Below are 12,380 nucleotides of genomic sequence, written 5' to 3' on the forward strand. Positions count from 1 at the left end.
ACATGAATTTACATTGAGAAATGTTAGTGTCAGGCAGACTAGGTACTCATTTTTTGGTGATCAGTCCTTTTTCCTCTAGCTAGATTTTTTTGATAACCAGATTTTATGTAAAACAATATTTTTGCATACCTATAATGAGAGCTGGCTGGTGTCATCCAGCTCCTATAGGACATCATAACAGGAAAGGGACCTGTTTGGGGATCACGAGCAACTTTTTCCTGGGACACATTACTAACAACACACTATCTAGCTTTGTGACTTTGGACTCCCCTTTGTATGGGTATAGGATAGAACATTGTCTTCCTCGGAACATGACCTTCCTTCATTTACTACGTTACTGATATAAATGCAAACTTGCTTTGTTGGTAACAGTCCAGCCATGCTAGCTTGCATTTCTGGCCAGAGAACCTTGATTAGATTTAGAGAAGACAGAGAAGACAGAGTCTTGCTGTGTAGCCTGGAACTCTGCCTCTGCCTCTTGCCTCCTGCCTCTGCCTCTTGAGTACTAGGATTATAGGCATGCGTACCTCCATCCCCTGCTTTGAGACAAGAATGGGGATGGAACCCACAACCTAGTCAGGCAAGTACTTTACCATTGAGCTGTATCTACAGATACTCTGAGACTTCAATCACACACGGTTGTAGATTCTTGCTAGTTAAGATGGTTTTTTTCCTTTTTTAAATGGTTTATTAGAAAAAATAGGATATTTAATTTTGTGTGGGGGATATATGTATGATCTTAGTAGCCCCCCATACTGTACATTTCTTTCTATTTTCCCTCCTCCCTCCTTCCTTCCTTCCTTTCCTTCTTTCTTTTTCTCTCTCTCCCCTCTCTCTCCCTCCCTCCCTCCTTTTCTCCCTTCCTCCTTCTCTCTCTTTTTCTCTCTTTCTTTCCTTTTCTCTCTCTCTTTCTTTCTTTCTGTAATATTGGGAACTCTGAGCCTTGCATTTGCTAAGCAGGCATTCTACCACTTGAACCCAGGCCTCAGTCCTTTTGGTTTTACAGATCAAGGCTCACACTTTGCTCAGGCCAGCCTTGGACCATGATCCATGCACCTATCTCCCTAGTAGCTGGGATTATTACAAAAGTATGTGCCATGATGCCCAGCCCCAAGTTTCATATATTTTTAACAGTTCTTCTTGATTTTTCTCCCATGGCATTCACAGATGACAGCCGTTAAGTATATCTAGCTTTTGGCTACTAATACTAAAATAACAACTATTATTTAAATTTACTATATGCCCTACTCTTTATGCTTTCTCTTAATCTCTCATTTTTGCCAGTACTGGGGGTTGAACTCAACGGCCTCACACTCTTGCCTGGCTGCTTCTGTTCAAGGCTGATACTCTACCACTTGAGTCACACTTCCACTTTCAGCTTTCTGCTGGTTAATTGGAGACAAGAGTCTCATGTACTTTTTTGCTCAAGCTGACTTCAAACCTTGATCCGCAGATCTGGGCCTTCCCAGTAGCTAGGATTACAGATGTGAGTCACCAGTGTCTGACCATATGCTTTCTTGAGTGCTTTATATATGTAGGAACTTAGCCATTCCATAACCACACGGACAGGTACATAGTATTTAACACTTGTAGCCTCAGCTGTTTGGGCTGCTGTGGTGGGAGGATTAGTTGAGCACACAAGTAAGGATCAGCTTGGGCAATATAGTAATACTCAGTCTCAAATTTTTATTTATTTTTTTGTCAATCAGGAGGCTTGAACTCTGGGCCTGAGTTCTGTCTCTCAGCTCAAGGCGAGCGCTCAACCACTTGAGCCACAGCGTCACTTCCAGTTTTCTGGTGGTTTATTGGAGATTAGAGTAGAGCGCTTGCCTTGAGCTGAAGAGCTGAGAGACAGCACCCAAGCCCTGAGTTCAAGCCCCACGACCAACCAAAAAAAAAAAAAGTTCACAAGACTCTATCTCAAGTAATGGCTGGGCTTGGCGGTGCACACCTGTACAGTGACATGTATCTGTCTTCCAAGTGACAACAACCAGGAGGACTGAGGGTCAGGCCTGCCTGGGCAGAAAGCAAGACCTTATTTCCAAAAGAACTAGAGCAAAAGGGCTGGAGGAGTGGTTCACAGGGTAAAGTGCAAGCACGAAACTTAAGATTTCAAATCTCAGGATGCTAAGACTTGAGGATGGAGGTTCAAAGCCTCCCAGGGCAAAAACATGTGTGAGACACTTACCTCCAATTAACCAGCAAAGATACTGGACTGGAGTATGGCTCTAGTGGTAGATCACTCTACTGCTTGAGCCACAGTGACACTTCCGTTTCTAGTTTTTTATCAAGGATAAGAGTCTCATGGACTTTCCTACCTGGGCTGGCTTTGAACTGTGATCCTCAGATCTCAGCCTCCTGAGTAGCTAGGATTACAGGTGTGAGCCACCTGCCCAGCTTCTTGTGAACTTTCATGCCTGGGCTGGCCTCTGATTCCTCCAATCTTCCTCCCTCCAAGTATTAGGATTATAGGCTTGAGACACCTTAGTGGGTCTGAGTGGTTTATTTTTAGCATACTTCTAAATAAATAGCTGATAGGATAAGTTTTAAGCACAGGCAGGCTTAGTCTTAATAGCTTGAGAATCACCTTTGTATGTATGCCCTGCTAAATTCAGAGGTTCCAATTTTGATAAAACTGACTACAACTTAATTTTCTTTTTCTTTTTATTTGGTGCTGGGAATTGAATCCAGGATTAGATTTACCAAGTGCTTGGCAGGCTCTCTATCACTTGACCACAGCCCCTTTTTACTTTAGCTAGTTTTCAGGTAAACACTCAGGTTTCTGCTTGAGGCCAGCCTCAAATTGTGACCATCCTTTAATCTCTGCCTCCAGAGTAGCAGGGGTTACAATTATGAGCCACAGTGCCTGGTCTGTACTTTGTTTTTGAAAGAGGGTCTCACTGTTAACTTTGCCTGAGCTGGCCTCAAACACACTATCCTGCCTCGACCTGGTGCTTGTCCACTCTTTTTTGAGCTGGTTACTGTGTGTGAGTGTGAGTGTGTGTGCGCGCGTGCAGACATGCCAGTCCTAGAGCTTGAACTTGGGGCCTGGCCACTGTCCATGAACTCCTTTTGTTCAAGGCTAGCACTCTACCACTTGTGCCACAGAGCCACTTCTGGCTCTTTTGTACTTAATTGGAGATAAGAGTCTCACAGACTTTCTTGCCTGGTGGCTTCAAACAGTGATCCTCAGATCTCAGCTTCCTGAATAGCTAGGATTACAGGTGTGAGCCACCAGTTCCTGGCTGCAGTGGTTGTTTTTTGGGAAAGGTTTTGCTTTCTGCTCAGGCATGTACCTGGACTGTGGTCCACCTGTGCTAGGCTTTGTGCTGTTACTGGGATGAGACACACAGTACTATGTTCAACTTCTTTCCATTACAATGGGGTCTTGTAGACTTTTCTGCTTGGAACCTCAATCCTCTCATCTCAGCTTTCTACTAGCTGGATGACAGTGAGCTACTAGTACTCAGCTTAAGTACCTGTTAATCTTAAGCAAGCTAACTCCCCTTTTGAAAGCAGAGGAACTATTCAAAGCCTAAGAAAGACCAAGTTACTTGATAAAACATAAAATCCTTAGCTGAGCTGGTGGCTCATTTCTGTAATCCTAGCCACTAAGGAGGCTGAGATCTGAGGATCATGGTTCAAAGCCAGCCCAGGCAGGAAAGTCCGTGAGACTCTTTTTTGTTTGTTTGTTTTTTGTCAGTCGTGGGGTGCCATGATGCCACTTCCAGTTTTCTGGTGGTTTATTGCAAGTAAGTCTCATGATCTTTCGGGCTTTGAACCACAATCCTCATATCTCAGCCTCCTGAGTAATTGGGATTATAGGCCTGAGCCACCGGTACCTGGCTCTGTGAGACTCTTACCTCCAATTAACCACCAGAAAAAACCAGAAGTGGTGCTGTGGCTCAAGTAGTAGAGCACTTGCCTTGAGCTAAGGAGCTCAGGGATAGAGTCCAGGCCAAGAGTTCAAGCCCCATGACTACCACCAACAAACAAAAACCCATAAAATCTTTTTGCCTTGCTCAGTGAAAGTATTAAAAAATATTTCTTTTTTATAGTACTTGGGTTTGAAGTCAGTACCTTGTACTTATCAATCAAGTGAAGCACTACTTGAGCCATACAGCCCAAAGCAGAAGCCGTTTTGCTTTATTTACTTTTCAGATTAGGGTCTCATATTCATGTCCAGTTTGCCCTAGAACACGATCTTCTTAGTTTAAGTTTTTTGTGAAGCTGGAATGGCAGGAGAGCACCACCGTGCCCAGCTTATTATTGATTGAAAAGGGATTGCTTTTAACCCAGATTGTCCTTGAACTGGGGTCCTCCCCATTTCTGCCTCCTGAGTAGCTTGGGTTGCAGGTGCGAACCACTATTCCCAGCCTTAAAAAGTATTTGATAATGTCACTATATGTTTGTAGCCTACCCTGGAAAGTGAGTGGTGAAATGTGGTAGCCCTTACTTGCCTCTTTTTTCCTCTGTGAGCAAAATCTTAAACTCCTCTAGGTTAGGGAAGCACCCTGAGTCCTGTAGAGGGCAGTGTTTGCTTTACTCTGACGATGTTTTGCAGGTCATCATCAAGTCTATGGGCTGGAATCTTGTTGGTCCTGTTGTTAGGTGTCTTTTATGGAATGATAAAGATGATAAAAGAAAAGATTATTTTCTGATGCTTGATTTATTGGTAAAGGTAAGTTAATAAAACTTTTATTTTTCCATAATCCATAGCAGTATTATAATTCCCTGTACTGTTTAATGAATGTTATTTGATAAGAAAACTTTTCAGTTCATGAAAGTAATATGCAGAAGAGAATTCTCTGGAGAATAGCCTAACTTTATTTGATTGAAAGAATAGTTCTATTTCCCACTTCCCAGAGTTTCTAGATATCAGAATTACTAACCACAGCAGAACTACAGGTTCAGAATCTTGAGGGAGAGAGCCGGGAGGCTGTATTCTGACAAATAGCTGTATCACACACATTCTGGATTCAGTGTTTAGAGAGACATACTGATCTCTTTGTAACATAGGAACTAGAATCAAATGTCAGTGCTCTTCTGTGGCAATTTGTTTGAAATTCTTTCCTAACACAAAACACCTAGAATTGCAAGCAACCATGAGGGTATGAATAAGAAGCAGAACACAGATCCGTTGTGACTTATGACCTTAGAGACCATTGAGAAAAAGCTAGGAAAGTTCCATGTTAATATATGATGACTTAAAAAGATAAATTCAGAGAAAAAAATGACATCATAGGAAACTAGGAAATCAGTGCAAATATATATGTAGAAAGAAGCAGCTCCTTCTAGATGAGTTCCTGACTACATGAACTTTTTACAAACATTAGGCTTGGGATATAGCTCAGTGGTAGAAGAGATTGCCTAGCACGTGTGAAGCCCTAGGTTCTATCCCCAGCTCTGGAGGGGAAAAAAGCAACTGAAAAGAAGGCCAATGAGTTGGTAAGATCTGTCCAGTCTAAAAGTGGTGTAAAGTTCTGTCTTTAGGTAGAAAAGATTTTGTGGGTTACTCTAAATACCCAGGCAGGTTGGCATAGAAGAGCCCACCTGTGAGAAGCTTGGGGCACATCAGTGGCTAGTGTGTAATGTCAGCAGCTAGTGTGTAACATCAGAGGCTAGTACACACCCATGGGACACGGGAAACCTGAGCTCTGACCATTCCCTGCCCCCCCCTCCCCCAATGTCTCCTAACAATTGGTTGAGGCATTTCATGGTTAAGCAAAAGTAATTATATTTTCTTAATATATACCTTCTTAAAAATAGTAATCATGTGGCTTTAAATACAACTTAAACAGGTTCAATTGTGAATATTTTTATAGTTATGTAATCCAAAGGAATTATTGTTGGGTTTGCTTGAACTGATTGAAGAGCCCTCTGGAAAACAGATATCCCAAATTATTCTTCTTTTACTTCAGCCATTACAAACAGGTAATGAGCATTTTGATATCAAAGTATTTCTTGCTTTATTTGTGTATTTGATGTTTACCCCAAAGTGTGAATACTCCACTGCAATAAAGTTTATGCCAAATGATTAAGTCCTCTGCTTACATGAGTAATAGTAATGCCAGTTTGAATCGGGCTGATATTTTCCTGGCAGAGTGGCTACCTGAGTAAATATTTTGTGGAATGCTATGCTGTTTTTTGTATGCCATGTTGCAATCTGTATCTTTATGGTTAGCCTTCCTTTCTATGGTTTATAAGTAGAATTTTTCCCTTTAAGCATTGTCAAAGGGTTACCCTCAAGTTGTCTATGATATACTCACTCTGCTATTATTATGATTGCTCTGTATCTTGTGTAGAATGTCAGACAAGGCATTGGGAGGTTGGAGATAAGAATAACAAAGCTGTGGCTGGATAAAGATACTAGGAGGTATGGAAAGCGAAGTCTCCCAGAGCATAGCAGATAGACTATATTTATTCATAGGGATAGATTATTTTTTATTTTAGGAAATATGTGTGATCCCAGGGTCCCAGAATTAGAAATTGGAATAAATTTATTTTAAATGAAAATGATCATCTGCTTTGTAACACTTGAAATACTCAAAATCCTGTGGAAAAAAAGAAATATTCATGAAAAACATGAAGTGTTTCTGTCTTAAGAATTTAACCTGTTATAAACACACAGAAACAACATGTATGTATAAGATGTATGTATAAGAGGTTTGTGTGCTTTCATACATAATATGCTTAAAATGCTTAGTCTGTGGACCTCCAACAAGGAAAAACAGTTCCAATTTAGCTATGATATGTCATCCTGATAAAAGTTGTTAAAATGTAGGGGAAAAAAGAGTTTTGTAATTCTGTATACTGAACTTCTTGTGATATGTTGATCATGCTTGATGAAGCTGTTTTAATAATAACTAATTCCATGTCTGTTTCAGTGATTCAGAAACTTCCTAACAACAGGGCGTATTCAGTTGGATTGGCATTGTCTACCCTCTGGAGTCAGCTGTCTCTCCTCCCTGTCCCGTACTCAAAAGAACAAATAGAAGCAGATGACTATGGCCTTTGTCAATGTTGCAGGGCCTTAATAGAGTTCACTAAACCTTTTGTGGAAGAAGTCATGAATGGCAAAGATAAAAAGGAAAAGGAAAAGGAAAAATTAAAAGATGAACTGCTGAAATTGTAAGTATGTTGTTAAGAACATGGAGTTAAGTAATTGATGGTTTGGTTACGTTATGTTTCCTATTTGCCATGTGAATATAAATGCACTTTCAGATCTTCAACTCAGGGTCTATCACTCTCCTCGCTTAGTTTTTTTTGTTCACAGCTAGTGTTCCACCACTTGAGCCATACCTCCAGTTCTGGCTTTGTCTTAGTTAATTGGAGATAAAGTCTCTCAAATTTGAGTTGGCTCTGAAGCTCAGTTGTCAGATCTCAGCCTCCTGAGTAGCTCAGATTAGAGGAATGAGCGAGCCATTGGCACCTGGCTGTAGTTTCAGATTTTGAATTTTAGAAGAATATGGAGTTTAGCTGATACAGCATGGGCATTTAGTGAGGCATTTATATTACATATATGCTACTATATATAGTATCATATTTTAAAACCCATATTATCAAGTGGTAGCAAACTAAGGCCCTAAGTTAAACTCTAGGCATACACACGCACGTGCGCTCACACACACACACACACACACAAATCATATATCAATAAAATATTTTTTTTTAGTTTTATTTTTTGGTTGGTTGTGGGGCTTGAACTCAGAGCCTGGGTGCTTGCCCTGAGACTTTTTTGCTCAAAGCTAGTGCTCTACCACTTTGAGTCACAGTACCACTTCCAGTTTTCTGTTGGTTAATTGGAGATAAACGTCTCACATACTTTCCTGCCTGGGTTGGCTCTGAACTGCGCTCCTTAGATCTCAGCCTCCTGAGCTAGGGCTAGAGGCATGAGCCACAGACAGCCAGCTTAGCATTGATGTTTTTAAAACCAGATATTATAATGATATAATGAAGTATTGAAAACTAGATATTTTAGTTTAGAAAACCAAGGATTTGACTATCTTTTTCTATCTATTGCTTTTATGTTTTACAATCTGAAATTATGGAAGTAGGGAAATGGTTATATATAGCTCAAGGAAGCTATTCTGGCTGTGGGGAAATGGTGACTTTATTCTCCCTTTGAAAACAGCAGGACTACCAGACAGTTGAGCATCCAGCCTGACCAAAAATCCAGTAGTGTTCTCACTACCTAGTATTCTCCAGGTACAGAGACTAAACACAGTATGGCTGCCAAGTCTTTCATGTACTGGCACATTGCCAGTTAAGTCTCAATATGAGGTCTGGAGGAGATAAACATTCAGAGCATAGCGTGCTTATTTTATTTTTGATGTAAAACTACATCTGAAGAACTAGACAGTTTATGTTTTAGTAGTGTTGACTTCATACTTATCCATTTTTTATGCTTTAGCTGTTTCAAAAGCTTGAAATGCCCTTTGCTGACAGCACAGTTCCTAGAACAGTCTGAAGATGCTGGGAATGATCCTTTACGGAGTTTTGCTTCTGACATAATAGTAAGTACAGCCAATTTAATCTGCTATAAAATCAACTATGGCCTTAAATGTCATCCTGTTATATTCTCATACACTTCACATGAGCTATACATTGATAACTTATTTATAAAATGATAGGTGGTTTTTGCAGAACACAGGCCAAAAAGACAGAGCATAAAAACAGCAATAATTTCATTTTCCAAGACAAATACTATGAACACCTTCCAGACTTCTGCTATAAATAAGAACATGTGTAAATACATAGATCGGTGGGGTTAGGAGAGATGGGGGAGAATGATGAAAAGGGTACTACTGATGAAAATGCACTGTGTTCAGGCTGGCCTTGAAGTCATGCCTTCCTGCTTTAGCCTTCTGAGTGCTGAGATTTATTAGGTGTGTCCCACCCAATCTGACACAATCATTTCTTAGTATATAGATCCTGTTGACTGATGATGAGGGTTTGAGATTTTTCAGGTAGAAAGTTCATGATAACCTCTTGAATCACTGCTGGGCACTGTGGGGGCACTTGCCATCCAAGCTACATGGAAAGCATAAACAAGGATTGAAGTTGAGGCATAAAAGTGAGCCCCTGTTTTTCCTGACTAGGCTGTGGCTAGCAACCCCGAGGCCCTAAGTTAAAAATCCAAGCTTCAGAAGCAAGAAACAAAATAATTTGCTACCTAAATCTAGCTCAATCAGAATAGTCACCTGTCTGACTAATTCACCTGATTTAGGGACCTTCATTATATCTACAAAAATACCTTTACTTTGACATATCACATAATTTAGCCATGAGAGGTATGTCCATATTCTATTGATTAAAAGTAAGTCTCAGCTGCTACACTTGCTCAAGGGGAGGGGATTATACCGGGTATAGGGATGAGGTTAGGGGACACCTTAGAGTCTCCACACCGTAAGTTGCCTTAACCCATTTCACAGAGCTTTTTATCGGCAATTGGACACCCTTTACCCCAAATTATTTTTAATCATGGAAAGAGAAAGAGAACTTGGGATTACCTTGAATTTGAGGAGGAAGAAGACAAACAGCTGGCTGACTCCATGGCTTCTCTGGCATATCTGGTATTTGTTCAGGGCATCAATCTTGATCAGCTGCCAATGGTGTTAAGGTAAGAGTGTTCATGCATGTCTTTCTTTCTTTCTTTTTTTTTTTACTGGTTGTGGAGCCTGAACTCTGGGCCTGGACCTAGGCACTGTCTCTCAGCTCTTCAGCTCAAGGCCAGTGCTTTACCACTTGAGCCACGGCACTACTTCCAGCTTTTTCTGCTTATGTGGTGCTGAGGAATCGAACCCAGGGCCTCATGCATGTGAGGCAAGCACTCTACCACTGAGCCACCTTCCCAGCCCTCTTTTTTTCCCCTGGTTCTGAGTCTTGAACTCAGGGCCTGGGTGCTGTCCTAAGCTTTTTTGCCCAAGGCTGGCATTCTACTACTTTTTCTGGCTTTTTGGTGGCTAACTAGAGATAAGAGTCTTATGGACTTTCCTGTCCAAGCTGGATTTGAACTGTGGTCCTAGATCTCTGCCTCCTGAATAGATAGGATTACACGCATGCAGTGCCTGCCCCTATGTTTTAGTTTTACACAAGGCTGGCATTGAACCAGGGCCTTAATCGTGTCTACCACTTGAACCATGCCTTCAACCTCTTTGTGCATTGGTTATTTTTGTCTGTTTTTTTTTTAAAGAATAAACTTTTACTTTGTAATTAGCATACATTAACTATGGAAAAATTTCTATATGACTTTCTCATGTATATATATTGTGTATTCCAGTTACTTTCCTCCTCTACTTTTCCTTACTTTCTCCCCCTTTGTATAGGAGGAATTCAAATATATTTCTGTCTGGCCCTACTTACACTCAAGAACCACCAAAATAACTTACAGTTATGTACATTACTTGGCTAAAGCTGCTGTAACAAAATACAACAAAGTAGACTGTTAACATATTGTCTCAAAGTTCTAAGGGCTTAGAAGTCTGAGATTAAGCTATCTCAGAGATTAAACTTCTCAGTGATGTGAAAGAGAGTCTCTCAGAAGCTAGAAGCTTCTTGTCTAGCTTCTAGGAGTTTACTCCCAGTCTTTGAAGTTCTTTTGCACGTGTGTTTATATATTTATGTGTATATATAATATAAATAATATATCATAATGTATATCCTTATTCTTCGCCTTCATATACCATTGTCCTTATCTGCATGTCTCTGTCCAAATTGCCCTTTGTAATTCAATCATATTGGACTAGGGTTACCCTAGAGATTTCACTATATATTTCCTTTATAAAAACCAAGTAAGCCGGTAAGCAAGTGAGCCGGTGGCTCACACCTGTAATCCTAGCTACTCAAGAGGCTGAGATCTGAGGATCACAGTTCAAAGCCAGCCTGGGCAAGAAAGTCCATGAGACTCTTATCTCCAATAAACCACTAGAAAACCAGAAGTGTTGCTGTGCTCGAAGTAGTAGAGCACTCACCTTGAGCTGAAGAACTCAAGGACAGTGCCCAGGCCCAGAGTTCATGCCCCAGGACTGACAAAAAACAAACAAAAAAAAAAACCAAGATTATATTTTGAGTACTTGAGGTTATAGTTCTAAATATCTTTTTGGGGGAGGACAATTCAACTGAAACAGTGTACATGTGTATAAAATTTCTTAAAGATCACACACACACACACACACACACACACCCCTTTTCAACTGAAACAGTGTACATGTGTATAAAATTTCTTAAAGATCACACACACACACCCCTTTTCAACTGAAACAGTGTACATGTGTATAAAATTTCTTAAAGATCTCACACACACACACACACACACACACACACCCCTTTTCAACTGAAACAGTGTACATGTGTATAAAATTTCTTAAAGAACACACACACACACACCCCTTTTCAACTGAAACAGTGTACATGTGTATAAAATTTCTTAAAGAACACACACACACACACACACCCCTTTTCAACTGAAACAGTGTACATGTTTATAAAATTTCTTAAAGAACACACACACACACACATACCCCTTTTCAACTGAAACAGTGTACATGTGTATAAAATTTCTTAAAGAACACACACACACACACACACACACACACACACACACACACACACACACACACACCTTGCACCTTGCAGCTGGGGATATAGATCTGCGGTAGAATGTGAGGCCCTGGGTTTGATCCCCAACACTGGTGAGTGAAGGAAAATTACTGATTGTATATGATTGTATGTGTTTTTTTCTGCTTAAGCCCAGCATACATTTTGCAGTTTAACATGGAGCATGTTGAAGTCTTCTTACAAAGGTAAGATCCTTTAGATGGTAACTCAGGATTTAATAAGGTTAAATAGTTGTTGCCAAGATTAGGGGAACTACGTCTTCTTTGCCAGGTCCTAATTAACTGATTGTTTTATAATAAGAAGTAAATGTTCAAAGTTTTTTTTAAAAAGGTATTTTCCAGTCTTCTGTTTCTGTGGCTTTTAAACATATTTCAAAAGGTGGTAGAGTGAGATGTGAGATGTATATAAAACTACAATATATATAACTATATAATTACAATATATATGAAACTATCAGATATTTCTTACACTTGCTCTTAAAGATCTGTTGATTTTTGTATTAAGAAATAAGCTCTGAGTAGGCTAATTTTGATCAGATTTGAGTATCAGTTTCCAAACCTAAAGCAGAGCAAAGTAGATTAAGAATTTTGGGTAATTCTTCAATAGAATTTTCACGCATTTTATGTCATATACTAAATTTTGTTTTGTTGAGACAAGATCTCACTATGTAGTCCAGGCTGACCTCAAATCAGTCTCCAACTACTGGATTACAGTTTTATCACCACAACTGGCTAATGAGACACATTTTTTCTCTTTGGAGG

The 12,380-nt window shown here is 40.0% G+C and overlaps 1 protein-coding gene across 2 annotated transcripts in view; it reads left to right on the forward strand.

Annotated features, from left to right (window-relative positions):
• The window catches only part of Glmn (glomulin, FKBP associated protein), a 32,344-nt gene that overhangs the window by 2,270 nt on the left and 17,694 nt on the right, over positions 1-12,380 (forward strand). For both annotated transcript variants that reach the window (XM_042677987.1, XM_042677997.1), the window contains exons 4-9: positions 4,565-4,681; positions 5,826-5,934; positions 6,888-7,131; positions 8,414-8,516; positions 9,435-9,622; positions 11,751-11,804. In XM_042677987.1, coding sequence (XP_042533921.1) covers positions 4,565-4,681; positions 5,826-5,934; positions 6,888-7,131; positions 8,414-8,516; positions 9,435-9,622; positions 11,751-11,804 — 815 coding nt within the window. The remainder of the gene's footprint in view (positions 1-4,564; positions 4,682-5,825; positions 5,935-6,887; positions 7,132-8,413; positions 8,517-9,434; positions 9,623-11,750; positions 11,805-12,380) is intronic.

Source organism: Dipodomys spectabilis, unplaced genomic scaffold (assembly GCF_019054845.1).
Source record: "Dipodomys spectabilis isolate Male_0828 unplaced genomic scaffold, ASM1905484v1 ptg000002l, whole genome shotgun sequence".
Taxonomy (NCBI): Eukaryota; Metazoa; Chordata; class Mammalia; order Rodentia; family Heteromyidae; genus Dipodomys; species Dipodomys spectabilis.